Raw genomic sequence first — 27,759 nt, forward strand, 5'->3', positions numbered from 1 at the left:
TAGCTTTCAGGCCATACTTTATTTTTACAGAAGCGGTGGCCCCACAGCCACAGGGACATGTGTTTTGGAGAGTAGGCACAGTGCCTGAGGCTGCGAGAGCCTGATAAGGGGGATTCATGCCTTCTCCTTGGTCCCCATGACCAAATTAAAAAAAAAAATCACACAACACACTGCCACACCCATCCCATCCCCTTCTCCTCCCTTCCAGTAACAGCCAATTCAGCAATTCAGCTTTCTAGCCAGACAGTGGCTACAACTCTGATTTTACAGAAAACTTTCATGCAGCCAAGAAACCAGAGCCATGGAGGGGAGAGGCTTGCTTTGACTTCCCACGGCACTGTCCCACAGCAGCGAGCCACTGCATGGCTGGATGACGACAGAACTGGCTATGTGGAAACGCTGGGACCCAGCTCACCATGCTTGGAAGACGGCCACTTTTCAGGCAAGATATTATTGGAGCCAAACACTAACCTGAGGCTAATGAGATTCACAAATCCCTTCCCTTCCCAGGTCCTGGGGAGTGTCTGTGGAGGGCTGGATTTTGGTTTTAGGGTGACACACATTGCTGGTATCACTGCCACAGTCCCAGTGGCTTCGGGATGGAGGCTTGACTGGTGGAATGATGGTGCTTTAGGTATCACACTAACTAACCTAGCTCACATAGACCATTCATCTGCAGCAAGCAGAGTCATCAGTCGGCGAGGACAAGGATGCACACGGACCACCAGGAGAGCCCATGCCAAGAATTCATTCTGTATAGGCAGCCAAGTGGAGACTACTTCCTTCACAGGCCAGACGGGTGAGGTGGTTCCTCTGCCTGCCTAATGCCACGAGTGCAACAGCCTTCATGGTACCTCAGTGGCACTGTGCAGCATGCCAAGCCCTCAGAGGTATCAGTGAGCATCCTTCAATTAACGTATGACTTTAGGGGTGCCGGCACCTGCCAGACACATGAAAATGACATGGCAGCTGGCTTGATGGTGGGAGGAAGGACTTTAGATGATGGACAGTCCCTAACTGTCACCTGGATCGTTTATGTTCCCCCAGCTTCTAACACTAGGCTTTCTACTGTCTAACACAGAAAGGCTTCAGGAGCTCTTACATTTCATGTGACATGAGAAAACTGCAGCTTAGCGGGGACTGTGACCAGCTCAGCTCTTGAATTCTGGCTTCTCTTCCAGGACTTGATCCCCCCTTGGACTCTGGGTTTTCAGCTGGGCCAGGCAGTTCTGAAGGTGGGGCTGTACAACCAACCACACTTCACTTACAAGGCAGAAGGACCTTGGAGGCCCCTCCCTCTGAAACGGAAATGGAGCTAACTTTCTCTGAGCTTAGGATTTGTAAGGCACTGAAATTAACTAGAGCTGGGGGCGGGGGAACAAAATGGGGGGAATGAGTGACCCTGGATGCTTTCCTTCCAACCCCAGGGAGGGTCCTCACAGTAGCACAGGGCAGATACCCCTTTCTCATTCAGTGTGGGAACCACCCCTATGTGACAGTCATGAGCATGTGCCCCGTTGTAACTCGGGATTCTAGAGGAGGTCCGGATGGTGGGAGTCAAGAAAGAAAAGCCCAGGAAGGCCAGGCTTCCCATCTTGAGATGTCTTTTCCAGGAACAGTCCTGAGTGGGCTCAGTGATGGCTGGGGTAGCCCTTGGGCCTGAGCACACGGGAAGAAGGGGGCAGGATGGCCCAAAGATGGCAGAGAGAACTTTGGACTGGACCTGGCTTTGGCACAGCACATCCTGGGCCGGCCTGCCCGTCATGTGGTCCCCGCAGAGGTCCAGGGGAAGGAGGAACCTCCTCTGCCCCCATGAAGGGCTCTTGTGGTTGATGCAGGCAATGCAGGTGCAACTTCAAGGCACCGCCTTCATCACGCCAGCCAAACCTGTGCACGGGTGACGTGTGGGGTGTCTTCCTGGACTCAGTGCTGAATCCAAAGCATGAGTCAGGTGTGAGGTTGAATGGGAAGCAGTGGCACAGTGGCAGTGGCTTCCACTTAGGGAGCTCCTCCCATGCAGCCGGCCTTGCATGTAGATGACATCCCACAGGTAGGTATTTTTACCTCTTTCCACAGATGAACACGGGCACAGAGGGGCCAAGTGACTAGCCCAGAGTCAGAGTTGCACGGCTAATGAGTGACTAATCTGGGACCAAGACTTAGGACTTAGGACTGTCTGACTCCAAATCCCATGTGCTCCCACTTGCCTGAGCTGCCTTGGAGGCCATCGGGCTGCCTCGGGGATTTCTGGAGGGGTTTCTTTCTGGAATCTGGGAAAGCAGAGAAGCTGGAGCGAGGGAGAGCAAGTCCATTCCCATGCATCTGGATCCCCGGGTGCCCCGCTCAGTGCCTCGCCGCCTTGCAGATCTTGTCATACACCTCAGGGAAGGCGTCCTGGCAGCCGAGCTGTTTGCGCAGCTTGTGGTACAAGGAGCCGTCAAACATCTCCCAGAACTCCTCACGGTTCATATAGCAATCCGCATATAACATCTGGAACCTGCGTGGGAGGGAAGGGGTGAGGGTGTGACGATGGACAAGGTGGGTGAGAGGGTCCCCGTGTCCCCAAACCCTAGGCCACTCACCCGTGCACACTCCGTACAAACTTCTCCAGCTGCCTCATGCAGGACCTGGCCTCAAAGTGCTTCACACGTGGCTCCCCATACGCTCCGATGTCCACGTAGAGCTCAGCCTCATCTCCCTTGGGGTGCACCAGTCCTGGTTGGCTGGGCAGGATGAATGGGCACAGCCAGATGGGGTAGACCTGAGAGGCCAGGAAAGTGGATTGGCCTGCCTTTTCCCAGCAGGTAGCAGACACAGGACTGGCCCACCCACATCCCGCAAAGGGAGACTCTGAGTTTGCAGCCCTAACTAGGGGCTCCCAGCTGCTCCCAGCTTTGGCTTCCCCTCCAGCCCTGTCAGATCCTCCCATTCTACCTCATGGGGCCACTCTAGAGCCCTTCAGGCACCACGGCCCCTTTTCCTTGCTGCCCTGGCTGAGTGAGTCAAGAAAAGGGGCCAAGAGCCTCATTTTATAGTTGGAGACACGGAGGCCCAGAGGGCAGATACACAAGGGTGGAGACATGGCTCTAGGGAGAAGGTGTGGTCCCATGCCCGCCTGGCCACCCTGCTTACGTGGATGTCGTTTTGGAAAGTATGCAGGGCCTGGGCCAGGCATTTCATGGGCACCAGCATGTCCTGCACCACATGGTGCTGCTCATACAGCTTGCGGAGAGTCTCGCCCTGGGTCAACTTCAGGAGGGAGATCTTGGGGGGCACCATCCAGCCGAAGAGGTAGCGGAAGATGGGGTTGTTGCCAAAAGGGATGATATCCTAAGAGATGCGGGATGGGAAGAAGGAGCCATGGTCAGGTCCTCTATCCACCCGGGACAAGTAGAGAAGTACTCCAGGGTGCGAGCCCCCCCGTGAAAGGTGGGGGGGGGGGGAAGGGAGAGGAGGCCTTTACCAGGTGGATCTGGGTTTGATCCTCACCTTGCACATTTACCAACCATGGTGGCCTTGGGCTAGTTACATAACTTCTCCGAGCTCAGCTTCCTTATCGGAGAAACGTGACATGTGAGGCAAATAGAGATATTGTGGCCGATGCCAGGAACACAATGATACCATGGCTACCATTCCTGTTCTCACTATTAAGGTCAGAGTGGTTGGCATCCTATAAGCATCTGTTAAATGAATGCTGTCCAGTGAGAAAAGGGATGTCTAGAGAGCTTGGGCACTTCACTCTGTTGCCCGGATGTAGAGCCATTTATTTAAGCAGGTCTACATGGATGAGCATTCAGACTGCTCAAGAGCATCAGTGAAGCTCCTTTGCACATGTATTTGCCCATCAATGCACACATCTGCTGTTAAGTTCGTGGACGCGGACAACTCTACAATAAACGCTGTGGGTATCTTTAAGGGATCCTACTTCCTCTTGTATTCTGAAACTGGAGGTGGACACGGCTCCTTGCATGCTGGCCAGCAATGTGCTCTCACACCTCCAGGTCTCTGCAGTTCCCCGACAGGTGATCAGTGAGACACAGTGAGATGGGCGCCCGTTTCTAGCTCTCAGGGAGACTACGCCGCTTTTCTCAGCCCCACTGGTTTGTATGGGCTGAAACTCTCAGCCTCAGAAAGCCAAGGTTTAAACACCGCTCTTCTTTCCTGCCTCTGCCTCCCCCTTACAATGCATCCTTTGACCCCTTAGTGACCTGGGTCCCACGGCCCTGGCTCCACTCTTGTCCTGTCCTGCCAATATGCCGAAGTCACTCATTCCAGCAATCTCCTCAAGACGTTTCGTCCTCAGGCTCCTGCCACCTTGACTGTTGCCTGCGTCTGGCCACCTCTACTCCTGTAACTGCCTGCAGGGCCCCAGGGATGGCCAAAGGTCCCAGTAGCTCCTTTCTTGCCCATGTTAACCACCCCCCCACACACTGGCTGACAACTGCTATGAAACGGCCACTCCTAACGAAAGGATGACATAGGCCAGCCCTAGGTTCTCAGGCCTCTCTTACTTAACAGAAAAACCAAGGTCAAAATAGAATGTTCATGTACAGAAAGTAAAATAGTCTTATGTATGTATGTATGTATGTATGTATGTATGTATGTATGTATGTATGTATGCATGCATGCAAATGCATGCCTGTGGATATTGCCCTTGCCTTCCACTTTGTCCGAGTTAAGTCTCTCTGGTTGTGTGCTGCCCTGCGTGCCAAGCTAGCTGTCTGGAAAGCTTCCAGAAATGCTCCTGCCGCATCTCCCATTAGCAGCTCTGGTTTTATAGATGTGGGCCATCATGCCTAGCTTTAAGTGGGTTCTGGGGATTCAAACCCGGGTCCTCACTCTTGAACAGAAATGCTGTACCTGTACAGAACCATCTTTCTAGATCAAAGTACTGTCAAGACAGTAGGTCTCCAGGCCGCCAACCTCATTGTGGTAGGGACTGAACTTACAGCTCAGGTGTGCTAGGCAAGCACCCATCACTGAGCCCTAGTCCTAGCCCCGATCACTGAGCTCCCAGCCAGTGCTCTTATATCTAAAAGATGAATGGTAAAGTCCATGCTAATAACCCAGAATGATTTTTTTACTTATTATGCAAACATCTATGACAGGACAAAGGAAAAGGCTCTGTTTTAGTACTTTCAATGGCACTCTACACCTGCGTTGTGCACTGGACTCCACTGAGCTGGTCCTGAACCTGGTGATGCTTGTTAGGGGAGGGAGGGGGAGGGAGGAAGGGAGGGAGGGGGAGGGAGGGAACCAGGCTAGGCCCAGCTGAGGGGTAGACTGACTCATCACCCAGAATGTAGGCTGACCAGGTTGTCCTTTCAAAGACCTTCTTTCTACAGGGAGGAAGGCGAAGTGAAGGCAGCCAATGGCTTTCCTGTGGAAAGCCTACTTTTGAGATTGTGTGTGTCCCTTACCAGAAGAGTCTCAGCTTCTATAACTTGGCCTAGCTGTGTGCTCCACCCACTCCCCAGGGACTCCTGGAACTGGGCTCCTCCTCAGAAACCACCGTTGGCAGAAGGGAGTTGCCTCACACAGGCCAGGAGGAGAGGGGCAGAGGTGTGGATATAGTCCATTGACCTCAAAGGCAACAGCCTTCTGAAGGCCAACTCCGCCCTCCTGTGATGGGCAGCTGGGCTTCTGCGACTGCCCAGTCCTGTTTCCCTATTGCCTCAAATTTCTAAGTCCCAAGAGCAAACATACTGCAGGTAAGCAAACACAGGCGTAACACACCTGTCCTTCCAGTTCCTGCCTGTGAATGAGGGCGACTTAGGACAGTGTTTACTCAGACTCACAACAACATGACAAGCTTCATTCTGAGCACAGACTGTGAAGCAGTTACAAACCTATCTACCTCCTCAGGAGATGGGGCTCAGTGCCCCTCGGCTGGAGTGGGGCTAACTAAGTGACAAAGGTGCTAACACTTGGGGTATGGTGGGAGTGACTGGGAACCATGACACCTGCGTGGGGGAAGCCAACTGCTCCGCTGACAGGCAGCTCAAACAGCCCACGTGGCCTTGCGAAAGGGCTTCCTCCATGCATTTCCACCCACCCCCTCACATGCACGGATGCCTCACTGGGGCCTGAACCACTGTGATCCCCTCACCCCACCCTCACGGCACCCCTCGGTGAGGCCCGGACTGCTGATCCCCTCACCCCACCCTCACAGCACCCCTCGGTGAGGCCCAGACTGCTGATCCCCTCACCCCACCCTCATGGCACCCCTCGGTGAGGCCCGGACTGCTGCATCCTCTCATCTCACGCTCGTGGCTATGCCTCACCAGGGCCGGACTACTGCAATCACTCACCACATTCATGGTTCTCATCACTGTCCCCTCACCCCCACAGACTCCCTTCCTGGTCAGAGGCACGGCACTCTCATTCACCCTTGTACACCACAGCTCTACTTCACTGAGTCTGGGGCCACGGTCACCTTCATCTGCACTCATATTTGGTGACTTTAATACTCACAAGTACGATCTACCCACACTGTGGTACCCCAGCTCCCTGCCCATTTGCCTTTATCTTCCCCAGTCTTATCTTTCGCCGAGCTCAGCTACTGCTCTCATGTCATAACTCAGAACTGCTGACAACATTGTCACCGTGGCGATCTAATCTCTGAGCCAAATCAGTCTCGGTACATCTTTTTCCAGAGCCATCCATAGCTCGCTCGCTCACTCACTGTGGAATGGATCACTGTGCTGCTCTGTTGGAGCAGAATTCAGTTCAGGAGTGTGAGCATCATCTAGTTGGTCCTTTAAGAATGTTTCCCGAGTCCCCGACCATCAGTGTCTACATTCATCTATTCCACGGTTCCTTCTGTTCAACCTCCCCGAGAGGTGGTCCACTCTACTAACCTGGCACCCGGTGTCACAGTGTAAAAGCCCACAGTCACGTGCTGGCCTTGCCATGAGTTCATGGTCACCAGTCTCAGGAAGCTGAATCCTCTGGCCATCCCAGTCAATGAACTTCCTATTCTGTAAGGGGCAATTCACATGTCCCCCTCTCAAGCTGTCACCATGTCCCAGCTGAAATTCCTACTTCTGATTTCATTGAGAAATTAGACAACCAGAAGGGAATTCCTCAACTTTCCACCTCCCAACTGTCCCCAACTTCAAGCGACTGTTCCCGCCTACACGTTACCACCATGAGGCCACTTTCTCAGCTGAGCCGAGAAGCCATCCCAGTAAAAACATCTCCACCCTATGCCGTCATTCTCCCATCAGCCCCAGGGCACATAACCATGAGTCACCTCTCCTAAAAACAATCAGAGAAACAAGAGTCTTTCTCTTAGCCCCATCCTCCCTCCAGCTTCTGTCCCTGCGTGTCCCGCCCCCCATCTGTGCCTTTAAGTAGCCTCTGAGATTGGTTTTCACAAACCCGTTCTTTCACACTCAGTCTTCCGGGTTTATCTGCTATTCAAAGCTGACTCTATCCTTCGTCCACTTAGCACCGGACACCTCCTGGAGGTCCTCCAGCTTCTGGCTATAGCACCTCTCCTGCTGATTCCTCTCCTAGGGGCTGTAGGGGACCCAGGGCTGGGCATCTTCATGCTCCTACTATTGTGCCTTTAAATATCATTTCCCCAAACCCTGCAAAAAAAGACCAGGTACGGTGGAACAGGCCACAAGCCCTGTATGTGGTGTGGAGGCAGGAAGGAAAGTTCGAGGTGGTCTCAGAGACAAAAGGACCAGCGTGGGCTACATGAGACCTTATCTCACAAACAAAACAACCAAACTCCAACAAAAACCTCCAAACTCAAAAACATTTCCCCACCACCGATGCCTATATTTATATACATGGTCTTAACCTTGCTGAGACCTTCTGGTCCTCACACTCATAAGTGACTGGGGACCAACCCAAGGCACCACCTGTGAGCTAAAGATGTACCTTCAACAGACATACCCCAGGCAGAATTTCCAGTCTCTCTGCCATGCCCTCCTTCCCCAGCTCTGGGGTCTCCAACCTTGAACTCATGCCAATCTGTCTGGAAATCCGGTAGGTTGACTCAACTGTCAAGGTCCCTTATGCTGCTTTTCTCGGCTGCCTCCCAGACAACAGTAATGTTTCATCTCTTTTCCCATGATCACTTAGCCCCCAACCTACCCCACCCACTCTCCTTCCAGCTACCAAAGATGTTCTTTAAGATTAAAAATAAAAAAGTAGGACACACCACTTTCCTGCTCAAAGCGCCCACTGGCTTCCTCTCACACCTAGAATAAAGCATTAAGTTCTCACTTGACCTACAAGGAGCCATGTGACCCAGGCCAGCCTCTGGCTGCTGTGTGACCTCGTTCTGTACCCTGGCTCTCACTCAGCAACCTTGCTGTGTTTCAGACATATGTGGCCTGTAGGGACTACAGGACAGTGAGGTGTAAGAGACGGCAAGCGACTCCCGCCTCATACACGAGTCGCAAAATATTCAACCTAAACAAAGGAGCTACACCCTTGAAGCTCCTGGAGCCTGGCATGGATTGGGAGATGGAGAACAAGGGTCTTCCATGGTCTCGATTTGTTAATAAATTCTTAAGTATATATGAACAAAACAGATAAGTTGGACTTCACTGACATGAAAAACAAGCACATCAACAGACACTGCCAAAATTGTGAAAAGCAGTGTGCAGGACGGGAGAAACATTTGCAAGTCGTGTGTCTGCTAATGGTTTAGCATCCGGAGTGTGTGAAGAACACACACATCTCAACAACAAACCCAAACAGCCCAGGGAACAATGGACAATGGGGCGAATGAGATGGCTCAGTGGGTGAAGGCACTCGATGCCAATCCTGATGATCTGAGTTTGACACCTGCGACCCACGGGGGGACGGAGAGAACTGATTCTTGGAAGTACAGTTCCACATGTACCTCCACATGTACATGTACATCATGGCACATGCGTGTTTTACACACACACACACAATGAATGAATGAATGAATGGACTAAAAATAAAACAAAACCAAACAAACAAAAGACCCCCCCAAATGGCCCACAAACACTGACACAATGCTCAAGTACAGCCAAGGCTACACACAGAGAAACCATGTCTTGAGAAACCATTAAAAAAAGAAAAATCAATAAGGAACTACAAGCAAACACCATTGTGATACCACTGCCCATCTGAGGACTATAATAATAGCTTACAAAGCAGAAAGTAAGTATTGGCCAGAATGGAAAACTGGAACACTGCCAGGTGAAATGTAAACAATATAACCACTGTGGGAAACATTTTGGCAGAACTTCCGCCAGTTACACACAGAATTACCATAGTCCAGCAACTCCGCTTCTTACCTGTGTATATGGATGCGTGTGTCCCAAAAAGAATGTGAAAACTGTTTCCTTGCTCAGAGGATATGGGTTTCCTTGTGGTACAGAGAAAACATCTGGGACTCTGGATGTGGAAGCTACACAGCATCACGTGTGTGCTGGGCTCCCTGAAGCATGGGCCAGACACTAGTCAAGTGTCGGGGCTCACCACTGGCCATTCCTCTGCTCGGAGACTCTCCTGAAGGTTGTGTGTGGCCTGTCCTCATGTGCCCATCTCCTAAGGACATTTCCTATTTCACTCACCCCTGCACACAATGGACTTAAGCTCGCCTCACGCCTGAACTTGACTCTCCTCTTACCCCTATGCACAGCCCTCCCCCCTCCCTTTGTCTGCTGTCTCCCCATGCAGAGCTAGAATCCCCATTCAGCAAGGATAATGCCTCCTGAAAGTCAAAGCCGGTCTGCCTTCCCCAAAGTACAGCCCCGCTTGCTCTCAGTGTCAACAGTGAAAGTCAATGTCTCACTGCCGGTGGCTGTGCCCCACCCAAAACACAGTAACTGCTCTGCAGGACTGTGAGGACAAGACCATTCCTTCACCAAAGGGACAGAGAACTGTGGCCACAATGTGAATGGCCCGCTGTCCCAGAGGAGCCAGGGCCTTGAGAGCCACGCCTCACCTGGAGCTCCCAGAAGATGCTGCGCGTGTGGCGGTGGTAGTAGTGCCTCAGGGGAATGTACTCGAGGCCCTCACGGTTAGTCTTCAGGTAGTTCTCCACATGCTTGAAGAACCACGGCTTGTAGTAGCTGCCAATGCTATTCAGCTGAAATGACAAGAGGGCATTGTGGTCAGAGAGTGTCAGACAGCACAAGGGAGCCACCAGGGAGCAATAGTGCTGCTGTTACAAGTTCTGACATGTCAACTGTGGCCTGGGCACAGCAGGCACTCACTCTCCAGCAGAGAGCAAATGCTTGGTGGCCTTAGCACTGTGCACAGGGCCACACAGCCAGCTCTGGAAGTCTAGGAGATTTAGTGGCCCATCTTAGCCGGTGTCCTGATTCGAACACAAGTCAATGTTTAGGAGGTCAGTGGGAATTCAAGGTTCTGCACAGGTTAGCTTCCTGCTGTCCTCCCCGAGCCTGTGTGGGTCACCCTCACTGCAAACGGAAGTTCCAGCTCCAGCCAACCATGACGCTTTCTTGCTGTTCCTAGACTTGGCAGCAGTCCCCTGGGTTCAGCACTTTCCCTAGAGTCTCCCTCTCCTGGAGGGAAGCTCATAGGCTACACGTTCTGGCTCCAGGCTGTGTCCTCCAATGACTAACTGACACATTGAACTATTTGTCTTACAGCTCTCAGAGGTTCAGGCCTTAATCTGTCTGGTTCCAGGATGACTTAGCTGCTCAGACCCCGGCGCCCTCTCCTCTCAAATGAATTCTGGGCAGGTTCTCTTGGGTACAGAGAATGTCCTAGGGCTGGAAGGCTGGGCCAAATGTTGCCCAGCTATACTTTAGCTGTGTGAATTGGTGAAGGTCATTCCCTAACCCTGTTTCCTGCATATGTGAATTAACAATAAAAATATACATTCTCTAAATAAATATATATATATACACACACACACATATATATTTATTTATATTTTGGGGCTTTATTTCTCTCTCAAAACAAAACAGAACAAAACAAAGACTAAAATGGAAACCAGGACCGTACCATACTGTACATACGGTGTGCCAATTTGCTCTTCCATGTACAAGCCATGAGGCCAATCCTTTAGCCGGTTTGCCTCACTTTCTATATGGCAAGATACCAATTCTGCCGACTGGACCGGCTGTAGAGGTCCAAACACACAGTACAGGACACACCTCGCATGGGCCTGGCCTGCGGGCCACAGCATCAGTTCCTTGCCCTCCCTCCCGCTGGCTTTCAACCTCCCCTCAGCAGCCAGCACCTGCCACTTCTCGGGGTACCGCCCTCTTGTGGAGCCTTCTCTGAGACAGGCACTCTGTGGGGAGGGACAGAGGAGCTACAGTGGGCTAGACAGTTGTGCACAGAGTCTGTTTGCCCAAGCTGGCTTCCCTGTGGATAGTGAGGCCTCTGCTTGGTAACAGAAGGGAACCGAAACTCAGCGGCTGACGGAGCAATTTGATCTGAGGCAGCTGAGGCCTGGCCACTTGCCTGGCAGTGGCATCCACTGTGTAATTAAGTCAAAACTTGGGGTGTCTAGGTCCAAGGTCTTAGGGAACCACTTTACTAGAGAAGCCCCCAAATGATAAAAAAGCCAGCTTAACCACCACTCAGGACACAGAGCAGCTGGGAAGGCCAGGAGGCCGTAGAAGCTCATGCCAGCCTTAACATATCCGCAAAGAGACGCTCTCGCCTGGCTGTAAAGTGGGTTACATCCTTGCAGAGAGCCTCACCCTGGATGGTGCCACCAGAGGACCCACCACAGTGCCTGGGTGGCTTCCAAACTGGGGTGCTCGGCCCACCTAACAGCACCTACTACTCTCCTGTCCCAGCTCAGTTAACAATTGGTGTCCTGGTCTTGCTTGCTATGGCAAAAGCCAAGAATCTCTGGTCCCTGTGCTTTTCTGCCCCTTGGCCTGGAGGAGCTCCTGGAAGTGTCTTGGGACCTTCATTTCCTCCTCAGAGATCGGGTCAGGTGTCAAACATGTTAAAAGTTGAACAAATCCTCTTTTAGTGATCATCACTTTGATGGCATCTAATCCATCAGACAATGGTAAAGTTATTTTTGTAAGGCAGATGGCTTCTCCCCTCAGCTTTACGCTGTGGACACCTCTAAGGAATTGCCCGGGACAAGCTGGAACACCTCTGGACCAGATGCCCCTTGGGGTGGGGTACTCACAATGCCTAGGTTCCAGCCTAGGGTCAGCCAGAACACTTTGGCTCCATGGCTGCTCCTGTATGCCCTCCTCCAGACATGTGTCCCACCAGAAATCAATGCTGTGGACGTTCGCTGCTAAACTCTAGAAGCTGGGACTCAGGGACCCACATGAACCAGGAGCCAGAGACCAGAATGTGAACCTGCTATGCTTACTGGGCATTTCCAGGAGTCTCTGTCTCTCACTGGGCCTCATTTTCTAATATGCAGAGGGGATTGTTCTACACTATTTGTGAGTCATTTTCAATTACTGTAATTTACCGAAACCAGGGCCTCATACACAGTCGTTAAGAATCCTACCACTGGGTTAAACCACTAGCCCTCCTTTCCAATTAAACCAAACCAAAACTTATTGTGTGTGTGTGTGTAACAGAGGACAACTTGTGGGAGTTAACTCTTTCCCTCTGTCATGTAGGTCCCAGGTATCAAACTCAGCCTTGGTGGGAAGTACCCATATACACTGAGTCATCTTGAGGCCCCCAATTTTATTATTTTTAAAAGATTTATTTATTATGTATAGTGTTCTGCCTGCATGTATGCCAGCAGGCCAGAAGAGGGCACCAGATCTTATCACAGATGGTTGTGAGTTACCATGTGGTTGCTGGGAACTGAACTCAGGACCTTTGGAAGAGCAGGCAGTGCCCTTAACGGCTGAGCCATCTCTCCAGCCCCAAGACTCCCCCCACCAACTTAAAACATTTTAAGACTGCAGGTGTAGATCAAGAGCTTTAAGAGATGCCTATACTATGATGTAATAATTCTACTTTAAGATACTCTTCAAGTTTTCACTGCTCCACTAATTAAATTAAAAAACAAAACAAAACTGGAAGCAACTTAAATTTCTAACTGTGGACAGTGGTTTCTTTTTTTTTTTTTTTTTTTATAAGCACCAGACAGGGCATTTGCTCAATGCTCTGTTCTGTAGACATTAACTCAACGGAAGCAGTGGAGTACAGGACAACGCTTACCCACCCGACAAGACAAATTTGAAGAGGCGATGACGGATAAAGGCAGACAAACTAGAAAGCTCAGCAAAGATGTGTTCAACTGTGCAAGTAACAAGAGTTACAAAATAAAGACGAACTATTTTTAACCTTATCAGATTGGCAGAAATCAAAGTGTGATACTCTCACTACAGTTGGCAAGGATGTAGGGAAAAGGCCTTCAGCCACCTGTTGTGGAGGTAGGCATGAACATGACTAATCCATTGGGGGCTGAGGGCTTCACTAATCCATGTTTAGGGTGCTCATGCCTTGACTCAGGATTCCATTTTATTATAAAAATGTTGGAGAAGAAAGAAAAAATGGAGAAGAAAGGAGGAGTATGATAAAATCAGGACATGCCCAACCACATACACTGAGAAATGCATGGCAAACTGTGGAAACGGGTTACTGTGTGTGTGTGTGTGTGTGTGTGTGTGCGCGCGCGCGCGCGCGTGCGCACGCGCGCACACACATGTGTGAAAAAACGCACCTTAACTTTCTTACATATCCAACACTGACATACTAGTTTATCATTAAAAAACTGAAAAAGGTTTTATGTATGCATTAAGTGGGGGTGTAAATGAGGAACAGTTAAAAGTGTGTACATGGGGTCTTTCACTTGTTCCTACTTCCAGGTCTCTTACAATGAGCACAAATCCTTTCTGAGTTGGGAAAAAACCCTACTATTAAAAATTACCTGGTCATGCTGGGTAGTGGTGGTGCACGCCTTTAATCCCAGCACCTGAGAGGCAGAGGCAGGCGGATCTCTGTGAGATTGAGGCCAGTCTAGTCACCAGGACAGGCTCCAAAAGCTATGAAGAGAAGCCCTATCTTGAAAAAAACATTACTTGGTTGCCAGGCATGGTGGCATACACCTTTAATCTGGCACTTGGGAGGAAGAGGCAGGAGGATCTCTGAGTTTGAGGCTAGTCTAGTCTATGCAGTGAGCTCCAGACCAGCCAGGGCTACACAGTAAGACCCTGTCTGAAAACAAACAGACAACAAAACCGAAAAACAAAACAAAACCAAAAAACAGAAACAGAAAATGACAAATATATTACACAGTTGACTCACACCTGCAATTCCAGAACTTATACTCAAGAGACTGAGGCAAGAAGACGGCCCTTAGTTGGAGGTTAGTCTGGGCTACACAGTGAGTTCTAGGACAGCCTGAGCTAGTATGCAATCCTGACTGAAAAATAAAGATTAAAACGTCACATACTTGTCACATATAATTAAAATACATTAATAAAACATTAAACATTGTATGGTGAAAGCTGAGGGTGTGCCCATTTGGTTTGGAGGAAGTTTCAAGGCAATTGCTCAATCTGGCGTCTGCCATTCTGTGGAAATTTAAACTAGCCCATGGAGCATCAGTTTCCTCATCTGACACAAGCTGTCATTAGACATTAAGTTTTGTCTACCACGAGGGGAGCACAGGAGAGGCAGGCGACAGGAGTGGAGGACACAGGACTCTCCGGGTCCCTAACACAGCTCAGAAGGAGCCTGTTCCCTGAACCCTGGTGGGTGGTCATAAGAAACAGTCTAAAATAGGTTCAGTCCCAGCCCACCTTTGTCCCCTGACCTACCTTGCTGGGCTCTACGTCATCCGTCATGACCCCTGTCATGATGACCGCCTCATCTAGGGAGTACAGCAACCCTTCCACAAAGTGGTTCTCCAATCGCTGGGACTCATGGGTGAATTTTTCACAGATGGCCTCCAGGCCCCGAACTGGCTCAAATCGCAGCTTGACATATTTCTTGGCAGGGATGATACGGATCTCGGCAGCCACCAGGAAACCCAGGGTCCCACAGGACCAGGGTACAGCATAGAAAAGGTCTGAGTTTTCAGACTGTGAGACAGAATTGGCACATGATGAGAGCTTGACCTCTAGACATGGTCAAGGACATAGTGCCTGGGCCAGATCTCTGCCATTGCTATCTTGAGCAATGTACATTATAATCGGTATTCAATGTTCCCCCTGCAGTTTCTACTTCATATTTTACCTCCTCCTACTGATCCCTACATCAGGGATGCTCAGATAAACAGTATCCAACACCTGCTACTGAGGCCCAGCCCCTGAACCACACGCTACCCGAAAAGGCCATGACCGAAGACCAGAGGGAGGACCAAGGAGCAAGCAGGGGCACCCGTACAAGCTAAATGAGCTAGATCCCTACTAGAGTCAGGGCAGCCAAGAGGTGTGAAAATGTGAAAATGCCCCCTCCTGAGCTGGCAATGCCTTTCTTGGTCCGCTTTGCCTAAATTCGGAGCCTGCCAGGGCACTGCCCACTTCTGAGAGTAAGGAGCATGTGGTTCTACAAGCTGACCCGCCTCAGTCAAGGTTCCCTTTAAGGGGCTGCTGTACAGCCCAATAGATGTATTTAAAATGAAGTGTCCAAGGACAGCCACCTCCCTGACTCCACAGTGCCCCCATCTCTGAACTCACCGGCGTGCAGCGCACAAAGCTGCCATCTGCCAGGATCAGCTCGTACGCGGTGCAGATGTGTTGGAACAGGCCGTACTTGTGGGAGGACGACTCAATGCCCGTGCCCATGATCAGGCCCCCTGCAGAGACATGCGGGTCAGCAGGGAAAGCTGTGGTGAGCAGGGAGGGGCTGGCGGAAACGGAGCTGCTAAATTAGGATATTCCCCACCGATCAATCTGGAGAGCAGGAGTGAGAACGTCTCCTTGAGGATGGTCACCACCCTCACCTCTGGTCAGCCTCCGAGGTTTAAAAAAAAAAACTGTGTGCATCCGCTGTAGGAGGAACTTTCATGAAAAGAAGGGCTACTGGGTGGTAGGGTGGGTGTGTGACCTAGGGGAAGATGCTGTCCCTGGACAAGAGCTTTGGTGGCCACAGACCCCACAGGGAGAGGAACCAAACTTATTCTGGTAGAACCCGAGCAAAGAACAGTCATGAGGAAGCAGACGGAATCAGAATATCTGAACCTCTCAGAAATGGAGCAAGGGCATTTCCGGCCCAAACAGAAAAGTAGCCGTTGCAGAGTAGATTCGCTACGGAAGGAGGTCAACGTTCCTCCGCTGTGATTCTGGGACCACCCAGCCCTCCTGCCATGAACATGGGGTACTCACCCACAGTGAGGTCATCCAGCTCAGGCAACACAGGCAGGGTCCAGCCAATGGAGTTCAGCAAAGCTGTCACCTGACCCATAGACACCAAGGGCTCCACTCGAACAATCTGTGGATGGGACAAGAGAGAGGCTAGGTCTGAGGAAAACAGCCAAGCCCACGATAATGCTTGCACACACAGAGTGACATCTCAGCCTTCCCAAGGTCTCAGAGATTCAGCCTTTATGGCTCCTCCTAGAATACTAGGCTGGCTTCAGTTATGGTGACTATGACCTCTGGTTCTGCGTCAGTTAGTACTGAAATGTCACCCTCCTGAAGATCTCATAACTGTTGGGTGTGGCTGCACACACTTGTAATCCCAGCACTTGAGAAGCTGAGGCAGGAGAACTGCCACAAGTTTGAGGCCAGTTGGGGCTATATAGCAAGATCTTGTAAAAACCAAACCAAACAAACCCCAAACAAACAGAATCAAATGCAGCAAATGCCTAGATTATAGGAGAAATATTAGTTTGGAAGTTTTTTTATACTGTATATAGGCTTCTACTCTTGTTTAAGGTATTAAACCTATGCAGCTCATTTAAAAATGTAATGCATAATTAAGAAATTCAGGTTATCTATAATAATTAAACTTGTAGTCATACTAGGTATGTTTTCAAGGTTAAGCAGATATTATTTTAGATAGATAGGTGATCTTCAAACACTTCAGAGACCTCCAGAATATGGCATTTAAGATGTTTTAATAACCTAAAGCTTTTCATGGCAGTGAGACACAGCTGCCCCTGGAAGCACCTATTTACTTCAAAAAAGGATGTTGGGCATCAAAGAACCTTCATTTGGAGTTTGCTTTTGCTGTGGTAAAGTTAGCTACTGGGCAAGAAACTGCCCTTGCCTTGACTGCTGACAACATGCTGTCCAAATTGGATGAGTAGGACACAAAAAGAAGGCAACTGCCGAACTTTGCCAAGACAAGACAGGGAAGTCCTTCAGAATTCTAGGTCTGTAGGCCAAAGATGGATGCCCCAGAGTTGCAGAGGACCCTTGGGTGAATGTCCAGGCAGCCAGCTGCATTTGTCGTTTCTTAGTTCTATAAATTGTTTGCTCTGCAATTCCTGTTTAATCAAGTAACAATACCTGAGAGACAGGGAACAAACAAGGCAAGCTGTGAGATTACCCTCATCTGCCCAGAGTGAGTGGGGAGAAGGAAGGGCCTGTATCATTATGATTTGCTAAATCAGAGCTCCAGAGGACCAATCAGAAATGAGTTTGCAGCACAGAGCATCAGAACAGTGCTGCCCAGAGACACCTACTTGGAAGAATTGCAAAGGGCATCATAGCATATTCAACCAGGTATATACATGTACAGCTAGCTATCTCCAGAGGCTGAGGCCAGGGAACAGAATCATCAAGATTACAGGTCAAGGCACCAGAAGGTCACCCTGGTGCAGGACATAGTATTTATTTTCATAAGCCAGTCTGGAAAACTTGACTCATGAAGTCCTTAGAATGTCTTGCCTCAGTATTGGGAAAACAATTAATTCAGATTAAATGGTGCTCTGGCCCCCCCCCCAAGAAAATCAAGACCCAACAGGATCAAATTGTTTCCAAGGAATTTAGCTGCCTCCTAGAAATGCAACCTCAAGACATGTAGGAATGAAATACCCGACACCCACTAGGAAAAGGTCAGAATGTCACAACTGTCCAGTCAGCATTTACTGGCATGCAAAGAGACAAGAAAGTACAGCCCATGATGAGAAAAATCAAGCAAGCAAAACAGACCTAGAACTCACAGGCAACAGAAGAGCAATCAGGGACACCAACTTAATTCTCTATATTCAAATAGTTAAATTTGAGGGCCAGCAAGATAGCTCTGTGGACAAAAGAACTTGCATTGCAAGCCTGAGGATCTGAGTTCAATCTCCAGAAACTCAGGAAGATAATTGATTTTCAAAATTATTCTCTGACCTCCACATGTGCACCTCAGCACGCACATGCACACACACACACACGCACACACACACACACACACACACACACACGCTCACACATATACAAATAAATAACAAAAAAATATTAACCAAACCCAATGTCTAGAATGAAAGATACAGTGGACTGGGCTAACAGCAAACCAGGAATTACAGAAGAAAAATGAGTAGACTGACATCATCTACAGTGAGACAGGAGAAATAACCTGAACAATTTGAAGAGGTCTAACACACCTGTGATAGCAGTCTCCAAAGGAGAAAAGGGAGAAGGCAGAAAAAAATAATATCCCCCCATTTTCTACATTCAGTGAAAAAAAATTAACAATTTCTAAACCCAAGAATTATGAAAATCGTACCAAAAACATCACAATAAATTGCTCAAATCCAGTAATTAAGAAAACATTTTCAACACTCGGGAGGCAGAGGCAGGCGGATTTCTGTGAGTTCAAGGCCAGGCTGGACCGACAGCCTCCAAAAACAATACAGAGAAACCCTGTCTCATAAAACCAAAAAAAAAAAAAAAAAAAAAAGAAAAGAAAAAAAGAAAAAAAGAAAACATTTTAAGCTGGAGAGATGGATCGGCGGTTAAGAGTCCTGGCTGTTCTTCCAGAGGTCCTGAGTTCAATTCCCAGCAACCACATGGTGGCTCACAACCACCTGTAATGAGACTTGGCGCCCTCTTCTAGCCTGCAGGCAGAACACTGCATATATAATAAATAATTCTTTAAAAAAATAAAAAAGAAAACATTTTAGCAGCAGAAAAGAGAGAAAAAAACCTACCAAGAGGGATGCCATTCTTTCCTTTTTCCTGTGTATTTCTTTTTTGTTATTGTTTTTTCTTTCAAAACATGGTTTTTCTGTGTTTAGCCTTGGCTGTCCTGAAACTCACTCTGTAGACCAAGCTGGCCTTGAACTCAGAGATCTGCTTGCCTCTGCTGGGATTAAAAATGTGCACCATCACCGCCTGGCTATGAGTTTAGTTCCCGGCCTCCATGTTGGGCAGCTTATGACTCCAGGGTCTGATGCCCTCTTCTGACCTCTATGGAGACTCATGTGTGTGTGCATACACAGACACAGAAATAAATATGAGATGCATTAAAATAAAAACTCTGTCTGACAGAGTTCTTGCTAGAAACAATGCAAACAAAGGTAGTGGAGTAAGGTCTTCAAAGAACTGGGAGAAAATTCCTGTCAACCTGGAAAAATGTGTATTTATGCATATTGTGATGTATACAAGAAATGCTAAGAGGCTCCCTGGGCAAAAGTAAAACAAACTAACAGAAATATAACTCCAGAATAGAAATGAAAACACAATTAACTCCATGGACAAATAATTGTTATTATTTAAGTTTCTTTAATAGGCATTAAAATAATGACAATAATACAGTTCAGAGCTAAGGAAAGCATGACAAAAGTATAAAAGGCAGGGGTGGGGGATGGGGGGTGGGGCGGTGGAGGGTGGGGGACGGGAGGTGGGGTGGAGGGTGGGGGTTGGGGTGGGGGGATGGGGCAGGGGGTGGAGGGTGGGGGACGGGGTGGGGGGATGGGGGGAATGGGGCGGTGGTGGATGGAAACATTTATGACATATTGTCATAAGATCTTTACACACATGTGAAGTGAGATAACACCACCCAACTGGAACAAGGAAAACATATACTGGAAACCCTGAAGCAGAGCTCCAGCTTAGTAAGCCAGAAAGGAAGCTAACACAGAACCATTAAGATTATCTGGAAACCCAAAAGAACACAGGGTAGAAGAGAGAAAAAAGGAACAGAGAACAAACGGGACACATAAACAGACAGGCTCAAGTCAGCTAGGGGGACAGGAGATGCAATGGTCTTACCACCTCAATTAAAAGACAGAGGCTGCCAGGTTGAACTAAAAAAAAAAAGAAAAGCAAGACCCAACTGAGTGTTGCCTGTAATAGAAACACACTTCATTAGGTCAACAGTAAAAGGATTAAAACATACACGTTGTGCCACCACTAGTCAAATGAAAAGCCAGTGCATTTATCAATATCAGACTAAGTAGATTTCAGAGCAAATAGTGTAACTAAAGATTTTGTTTTAAAGGTAACCTGACCCAGATGTGGTGGTGCACACCCACACCCATCTGGGAGGCATTAGGTAGCGGATTCAAGGCCAACCCGGGCTACATCTTTCCATAATGAAAAAAAGGGATTAGTCAAAAATTAAAAAAATCCTCAACATGTTTGTTTATGCCTAGTAACAGAGCTCTGAAACACTTGATGTGAGACTGAGACATGATGGTAGGGGATAAACAATTGCAGGTCGACTTCAGTCGCTTTCATGGATTAGCAGAGCGGAAATGTGTAAAGTCACATCTGAACAAGATGATGAGTCACCAGACCTAACTGACATTTGTAGAACATGCTCTCCAAAACAGTGCACTCAGAGTAGCATGTGCACGTGCACACCCGCGCACACACACACACACACACACACACACACACGCACGCGCGCGCGCACACACACGCACACACACACCTGGATTTTTTTTTTAAGTTGAAAGCATTCAATTTTCTGGCAACAGCCAAATTAAATCAGAAATCTGAGATAGAAAGAGTATACTAAATATCTGGAAACTAAACATCCTGGTAATTAGCCCAAAGCCAAAACATACAGCAAAAGAGAAATCAGAAAGTATTTTAGTGTGGGTAGAAGCCTAACAACCTGAGTTGGATCCCCAGACCCGTAAGATAGATGGAGAACCGACTCCCACGGCCGTCCTCTGACCTCTACACTCCTGCATCGGCAATAAAATTCTGGTTTGCAAAAGGCAAGTCATGGACTAAGAAAAATATGGGATGATTTTGGATTTAAAATAAACTAGCCAATGGCCAGTATGCACATGGGAAGATGGTCAGGGTCTCCAGTCATTGGGGAGAGCAAGCTAAAACCACAAGGAGAGGCCACCACAACACACCATGAGAATGGCTACCATCAAGGCCCACTATGACAGGTTCAGCAATATGTAGCAGCAGCATACACATTGCTTATGGGACTGCAAAATGCAGTTACTCCTTAGGAAAACAACCTGGCCAAGTCCTTAAACATAAATAAATATCCACCCGCCAAGTGACTCAACTCAGCCAAGCTCCACCTCCACATTTGTCCACGGAGAGACTTTTAAAGAGTTATTGCTTTTTAGATTTCTTTGTATCATTTTAAACCATGTGTACGTGTGTATCTGGGTACACGTGTGTAGGTTACTCTTGTAGGCTTTGGGTCCCCAGACCTAGAGTTACAGGTGGTTGTGAGCCCTCTGATGTGGGTGCCAAGAACCAAACTTGGGTCCAAGTGTTTAACTGATGAGCTACCTCTCAGGCCCCTATTTTACTTTGATTAGATTATTTGTACTTATGTGCACACGTGTGTGTCTGTGGAGCTCAGAGGTCTCCAGTGGCTCCCCTGGAGCTGGAGCTGTAGGTGGCTGTGAGCTGCCTGACGTGGCGGGTGATGACAGGGACTGACCTCAGGTCCTTTGCAAGAGCTCAGCTGGCTCTCCTGCCCCAATGAAAGACCTTGTAGGTTTACAGAAAGTCTGCTCAGAAATGTTCCTGACCAAAGCGGAAATAGCCTGGATGTCCACCCACGGGTAAATGGCTAAACAAACTGATCTATCCATGCAAAGGATACTAGCAGACAGATAGTTTGTGCCAGGCACACATCCTTTAATATGGATGCATCTTAAAAATACACATTAGAGGCCGGGCGTTGGTGGCGCACGCCTTTAATCCCAGCACTCGGGAGGCAGAGGCAGGCGGATCTCTGTGAGTTCGAGGCTAGCCTGGTCTACAAAGTGAGTTCCAGGACAGCCTCCAAAGCTACAGAGAAACCCTGTCTCAAAAAACCAAAAAAAATACACATTAGAAAACCCAGACCAAAAAAGTAGGCACTAAATGATTTCTTTCAATAGTCTCCAAAGCCTAGCATTCATTTGTAACAACTGAAGCAGAACACTGTCAACCCAAGGCTGTAGTTGGAACAGGCAGGGAAGTAGTTTAAGGGAAAGAATTACTAAGAGCAACTTTTAAGACTGTCGGGAACGTTCTGTGTTTTAATAATGGTTTCGCTGGTGCAATACTGTCAAAATTTATTGCCCAACTGCACAATTTAAATAGGTACAGTTCATTGAATGCCAGGCATACATCATTAAAGCTAAAAGGCACATGTACTCTGGCCAGGGCCTCACAGGGATGAAATGCCATGACACGCTGTATTCAATGACTCTCTCGTTGCTGGATATTGCACTGTTCTATTACAAACGACAATTCAATCAAAATCTGTGTATTGGGATCTTTTGATTACATACATATAAGCTTAATTCCCTTTTCCTAAAGCTATGCTTTGAGAAGGAGAATGATGACACGTTATCTAGAAGGCCCAGAAGCATTGGAAAGTAGAATTAGTAGACAGGCCAAAGAGTACTGGGCAAGTTCTCTCTCCTGGCTGCCTCTCCCACACACACCTTGAGGAAAGAGATAAGAAGGTTCCCTTTTGTCACTCATGTTTGCCTGTGATTTCTCCATCCCTAATTTTTTATAAAACTAAGACGATCAAAAGATTCCCTGGAGTTCTCAGCTTACATGATTGGCTATGGCCAGTCTTTCCTCCCAAGGCTGCGATGCTTGGGAGGACAACGGTGGTAGGTAGAACTAGTTAGTAACGAGCCTGAGTAATCGGCAGAGCATTTATAATTAATATAAGCCTCCACGTGTTTATCTGAGGGCGCCTGCAGGACAGAAGAACTCCGCCTACACAGAGCCTTTACTGATGGCCTTGGTCCTATTCATGCCGGGATGCCCCAGAGCCAGGTTACAGAATGTGCTTCCCTTTGGCGAGAGAGGCAGTACTGGAGATTGAACCCAGGGCCCTGTGAATGCTGGGTAAACTCTCTACCACTGAACTCCAACCCTAGCCCTCTTACCTGCTTCTTGGTGTCCACCTCCAGAATATCCATCAAATTGATCATGATGTTCTTATGTGTCTTCTTGTATTTCCCAACCCGCAGAGAGACGGTGAGCCAGCCAGGACGCCCTGTGCACATGAAGGTCTTGCTGCCCTGTTCCTTCCATTCTCGTACCTGCAACCACAGGATGAGACTCAGCTGGCTCCATCTGGGATCCCAGAGCGGCTCACAGGCCCTCCTTCAGGAGAAGGGAACTGGGAAAGATGCCTTTGCCCAGGCACCATTGGGGAGGATGGTGAAGCCCTGAGGATCTTACCCTGTGGAGTCTCCCTGGCTCACAAGGCCAACAGAAGATCCAAATGTGTTGCTACTGTACAAGGAGGGATGAAAAAGAACTAGAAAACAAAGTGTTCTGGAAACATTTAACTGGAAAGTTCAGGAAAGGTTTTACAGTGGTAACAGAGTGACTATTATAAAAATGATTATCTTTTCTAGTGCGCACCCCCCCCCACACACATCTGTTAATTCTCTCGATCTCAGGAAGTTGCAGATGAGAAAACCCAGGCAAAATAACTTGTCTAAGATCATACAACACATGACTGGCAAGACCCAGATTCATAACAACCACCGAGCAGGGAAGACAGAGAGTGCAGAAGACAGATGGGCTTAGTCCGCGGGGAAGAGCTCCTTAGGAAGTGTATTCTGTGCCAGACTCTGTTGTCAACAACCACACACGCTAACTCATGTGCCACTTTGACAGGGACAGAAGGGGCAGGCTAGGAGCAGCCAGCCAATGGTCAGTAGAACTTGTAGGGTGCAGAGGACAACATGTCAGGGAGGACTCAGAGAGGTACCTGTCCCTGCAGAGGGACAAGGCAGGCACAACGCATGGCTGTAGTCAGGGCATCCAAACACAGTCCATTTTTCCATCTGCTTCTAGAATTCCTCTTCCCTCCACCCAGGTGAGGCTGATTCCATGCTGCTGACCACTGGACAGCTTTAGGAACGTGACTGTGATCCCAGTCGTCAAGCCGTTGAGTCTGGGCATGCTCTCTTTACTGAGGTGGGGCCAACACTGACTGAATCTCAGCCAGAAACTGCCGGGGACTCACAGGAAAACAGCACCCCATGAGGATGAAGTCAACTCGGGGGAAGGAAGAGCCAAGAAAGACATGGCAGGCAAGAAGGAGACAAACGACAGAGAGGGTCCCGAATTCAGTCACACCTCAGCCAGCTGAACTGCTGGATCTTTCAGGACACAGCGAGTGCGGCCTCTTTTCACTCAAAGCAGCTTCAACGAAGTTTTGCAAGAGCCCTGTCAAGGGTCAGACTTCTGGGGAAGCTGCCCTGGAGCTGTTGGACAGAGGGCTCAGGAAGGGCCTTCAGTCTGGCAGAAGGGCAGTCTGTGAGTGGGCAGAGACAGGACGAAAGGTGACTTCCATGACCACCCAGCTCTGCCTGACTCTGGAGATGGAATGTGGCCCAGAGGAATAGGAGTGTTGCTGGGTGGTGGGTCACACAGGTAGACACTGTCAAGCCTAGGACATTGACTGGATTTGGGGCAAAGAAGCAAAGCCCAAAAACCATTCTTTGCAAATTCTCAAGAGAGACAGTAAAGGTCCAGAAAGTAGGTAACAACTCGGGCAGCTATGGTAAGCAACCAGGTATGAGGCAGCCAAACCAGAATCATGGGATATTGGAAAAAATGGGGTTGAGGGAGTTGAAAGTTCGGGCTCTCTATCCCAAGCCAAGGTTGAGTCTCTGCCCTCTCTATCACAAGCCAAGGTTGAGTCTCTGCCCTATTTACCAGTTGTGTTGTTCTGGGCACAACTCACAACTTGAACCCAATTCTAGTAAAACAGGTCCCAGACATCAGGTGGCTGTGAACTGCAAACCACAGACATAAAGGCACAAGGCATGGCCCGTTGGCCCACTGTTTCCTGTTCACAGCGCATCCTCCCATTTAGTCTATGTTAACAAGCACTCACTAATATACTGTGGCCCCAAGGGGAGCTGCCAGATAGCAGTCCCTTGTCTTCCGGAGCTCACAAGCTGACCAGGCGAATGCGGAATCTGAACCCACAGAAAGACCTAGGAAGGGCAGTGCAGGTGGGGTGGGAACTCAACAGAGCTGTGGGGCTTCCACTGTGAGCTCCAAGGCGCAGGGTGGCAGTGCAAAGCGCGTCTGACCGCAGCACCCTCTGCAAGCTCTTCAGGTCTGGGGGTCAGTCCGCCTGCGCCTTCGGGCTCAGCCGGCAGCATACAGCATGAAGCTTGTAGAACAAGAGGGTGGCTGCCATGAGGGCGGTAGCAGCAAGCAGATGCTCTCTGCAGCCCATGCCAGTTACAGACGAATATAAGGAGGGGCAGAGGGAGCCCATGCCAGCCCTGGATGGATGGGGGAAGAAGGCTTCACTGTGAAGGAGTCTCAGCCTAGGTGCCGGTCCGGCTGGCCTAGGCGAACTCATCATCTACTTACTGGGAGACGGGCAACTACCTCTGGGTGCAGAGTGACGGCACTGAGCAGAGTCTGAGACTACTCATGGGGTTGGGGGCTGGATCCCACCTTCTTTCTTTAGCCTTTTATTATAAAGACATTCAAAGCACCTGGGACCGTAAAACAAACTTTCACCTCTTTCCTGCCGCAGTGCTCCTCTCCCAATTGACTTTCTAACCTTCTTCTCACTGCCCGTGCTCCTCAGCTTCCCCACCAATCTCTCCTCTCGAATCATTTCCCAGCACCACCTCCCGGAAGCCATTCCTGTTCTGGAATGCGGAGCCTGATGAGTTTTACCTGATTGCTGCCCACCTCCCGAAGGCTTAGGGTCCCTCGTTTTCCAGGCACTACGCATGCCCTGCACCTAGCGGACACTCCATCAGTCTCCGAGCAAGGTTCTGTTGGTTGCCCCAGTGATTTTGCCGATTCCGTTTCATTCTCTGGGCAGTCCCTTCCCCCATCACACGCGGGGTCTTTCGCGATTCCCCTCCCACGCCCGCTCCTCGGGCCCGGCACACCGTTCCGCCGTCTGGCGGACCGCTAGCCCGGCGCACAGCCGCGCCCCGCGCCGCTCACCTGCTTCTGGATGTCCCGCACGCGCTGCTCGTGCAGGCGCGGCGCGCTGCTCAGCTTGAACACCACCCAGGCGCGCACGTAGTAGTATATGTCGAAGATGAGCGAGAGTGGCAGCAGGAAGAGGCACACGAACACCCAGCGCTGGTGGATGAGCACGAACTCCAGTCCCTTCACTCGCACCCAGAGCAGAAAGAGCAGCGCGCACACCGCCAGCGACACAGCGGGCTCCATGGTGTCGCGGCGCGCCGCGCGGGAGGGTGCGGGCTCGCGCCGCTGGTCACGGCAGCCCGCTCCGCGGTCCTCCGGCTCAGAGGCTGCTGCCGCCGCCGCCCCGGGAACCCGTAAGTCGGGCCCGCTGCCTCGCGATTGGCTTGGGTCGCCAAGGTTCGGTGGGCCGAGACCCAGGCGGCGACCAATGGTGAGCCGCGCCGGGGATCGGACCAGGGAACCGCTGCGTTCATTGGCTGCAGGAGCCGGGTTGCTCCACCCTCTTCTCCTAGCCGGCACGCGAGGAGGGGCTGACCTGGGCTGGGGGCGCTCGTGGGGTCGGCCAGCGACCGGGTAGGCGGGACGCAGGGTTCCCGCCCTGAGGGCTGCAGGACCACCCTGATCTCTATCCCCTTAGGCGGCGCCTCCCTTGGGCACACGTCAGGCAGTTGTGCTTTGGGTTACCACCCTAGGGTGGGAGGCGCTCCAGACAACCACCCAGCAGCCCTGGCTGGAGAGTCCCCTGGCCTTGACCTGAACCGGTCCTGTCAATCCATATGCACAAGACTAGGAGCGGCATCTTTTCAATTTTCAAGGCGTTTACCATAAATGCATTTGAACTACCCCCTTAGGAGTTCTGGACCGTGGGTAGTTGGGATCCTATTTTAAACACGATGGGGCGTGAATTCCACCTGTCGAGCAATTTGAAAGCACAGAGGTGACGGTGGCATTCCTCCATGCTGAGGCCAAAGTGGATGGAGGCCTGGAGACAGAAAGAAAGGGCTTCAAGAGCACCGCAGCCCTGGATTAAGAGTGAAAACCGAGCACATGGTCCTGGCCTTGCGGAGCAATCAGGCCCAGGCTATGGGACAGACTCTGACCTCACCAAAGCTTAAGCCCGGTGGCATCTGCATTTTCCCCGAACAGAAGGCAGCTTTTGAGATTCTTTTTCAAACCCGTCGTCACGTTCCAGACCCTTCTCTGCCTTGCCTGTCTTTCCTGATTCCCCCCCTTTACACCTTTGCCCCACCCCGTTCCCACACCATCCTGCCATCCTTTATGGCGATGCCTTCGGCGAATCTTGTCTCTAGAATGCCCTTCCCCATCCTGTCACTGAACTAAATCAGTACACAGCCTGGAGGTCCCTCCGTGCCACCTCTAAAGCCACATTTATGTACTTCCTTCAGAGATTCACAGTCTTTCCATTTTTGTATAATTGTCCCTTTGTGTGGCTGTCACTCCTACAGATGGAGCTTTAGGGCAAACAACACCTTGTTAATACAGCACTTTGTTTTCAGTTTGTAGCATAGTGATTAGGGCATTGTAG

The 27,759-nt window shown here is 49.8% G+C and overlaps 1 protein-coding gene across 1 annotated transcript; it reads right to left on the bottom strand.

Annotated features, from left to right (window-relative positions):
• On the bottom strand, positions 1–26,568 carry Dhcr24 (24-dehydrocholesterol reductase). The gene is made up of 9 exons (XM_005072180.4): positions 26,226–26,568; positions 23,171–23,326; positions 16,242–16,347; positions 15,594–15,712; positions 14,733–14,996; positions 9,944–10,087; positions 3,133–3,330; positions 2,583–2,761; positions 1–2,497 (listed from the first exon to the last, which is right to left on the bottom strand). The coding sequence occupies exons 1-9, from the start codon at positions 26,454–26,456 to the stop codon at positions 2,344–2,346; spliced, it is 1,551 nt and encodes a 516-aa protein (XP_005072237.1). The 5' UTR covers positions 26,457–26,568; the 3' UTR covers positions 1–2,343.
• Positions 26,569–27,759: the final 1,191 nt, after the last annotated feature.

This window comes from Mesocricetus auratus, unplaced genomic scaffold, assembly GCF_017639785.1.
Source record: "Mesocricetus auratus isolate SY011 unplaced genomic scaffold, BCM_Maur_2.0 Super-Scaffold_100014, whole genome shotgun sequence".
Classification (NCBI taxonomy): domain Eukaryota; kingdom Metazoa; phylum Chordata; class Mammalia; order Rodentia; family Cricetidae; genus Mesocricetus; species Mesocricetus auratus.

Coding starts and splice junctions, on each gene's coding strand:
- Dhcr24 (XM_005072180.4), bottom strand. CDS start 26,456: ATGGAGCCCGCTGTGTCGCTGGCGGTGTGCGCGCTGCTCTTTCTGCTC. Junction 16,348..23,170: donor AGGTGGACACCAAGAAGCAG/GTAAGAGGGCTA, acceptor TCCCATCCACAG/ATTGTTCGAGTGGAGCCCTT. Junction 14,997..15,593: donor GCTTTGTGCGCTGCACGCCG/GTGAGTTCAGAG, acceptor TCTGTCTCACAG/TCTGAAAACTCAGACCTTTT.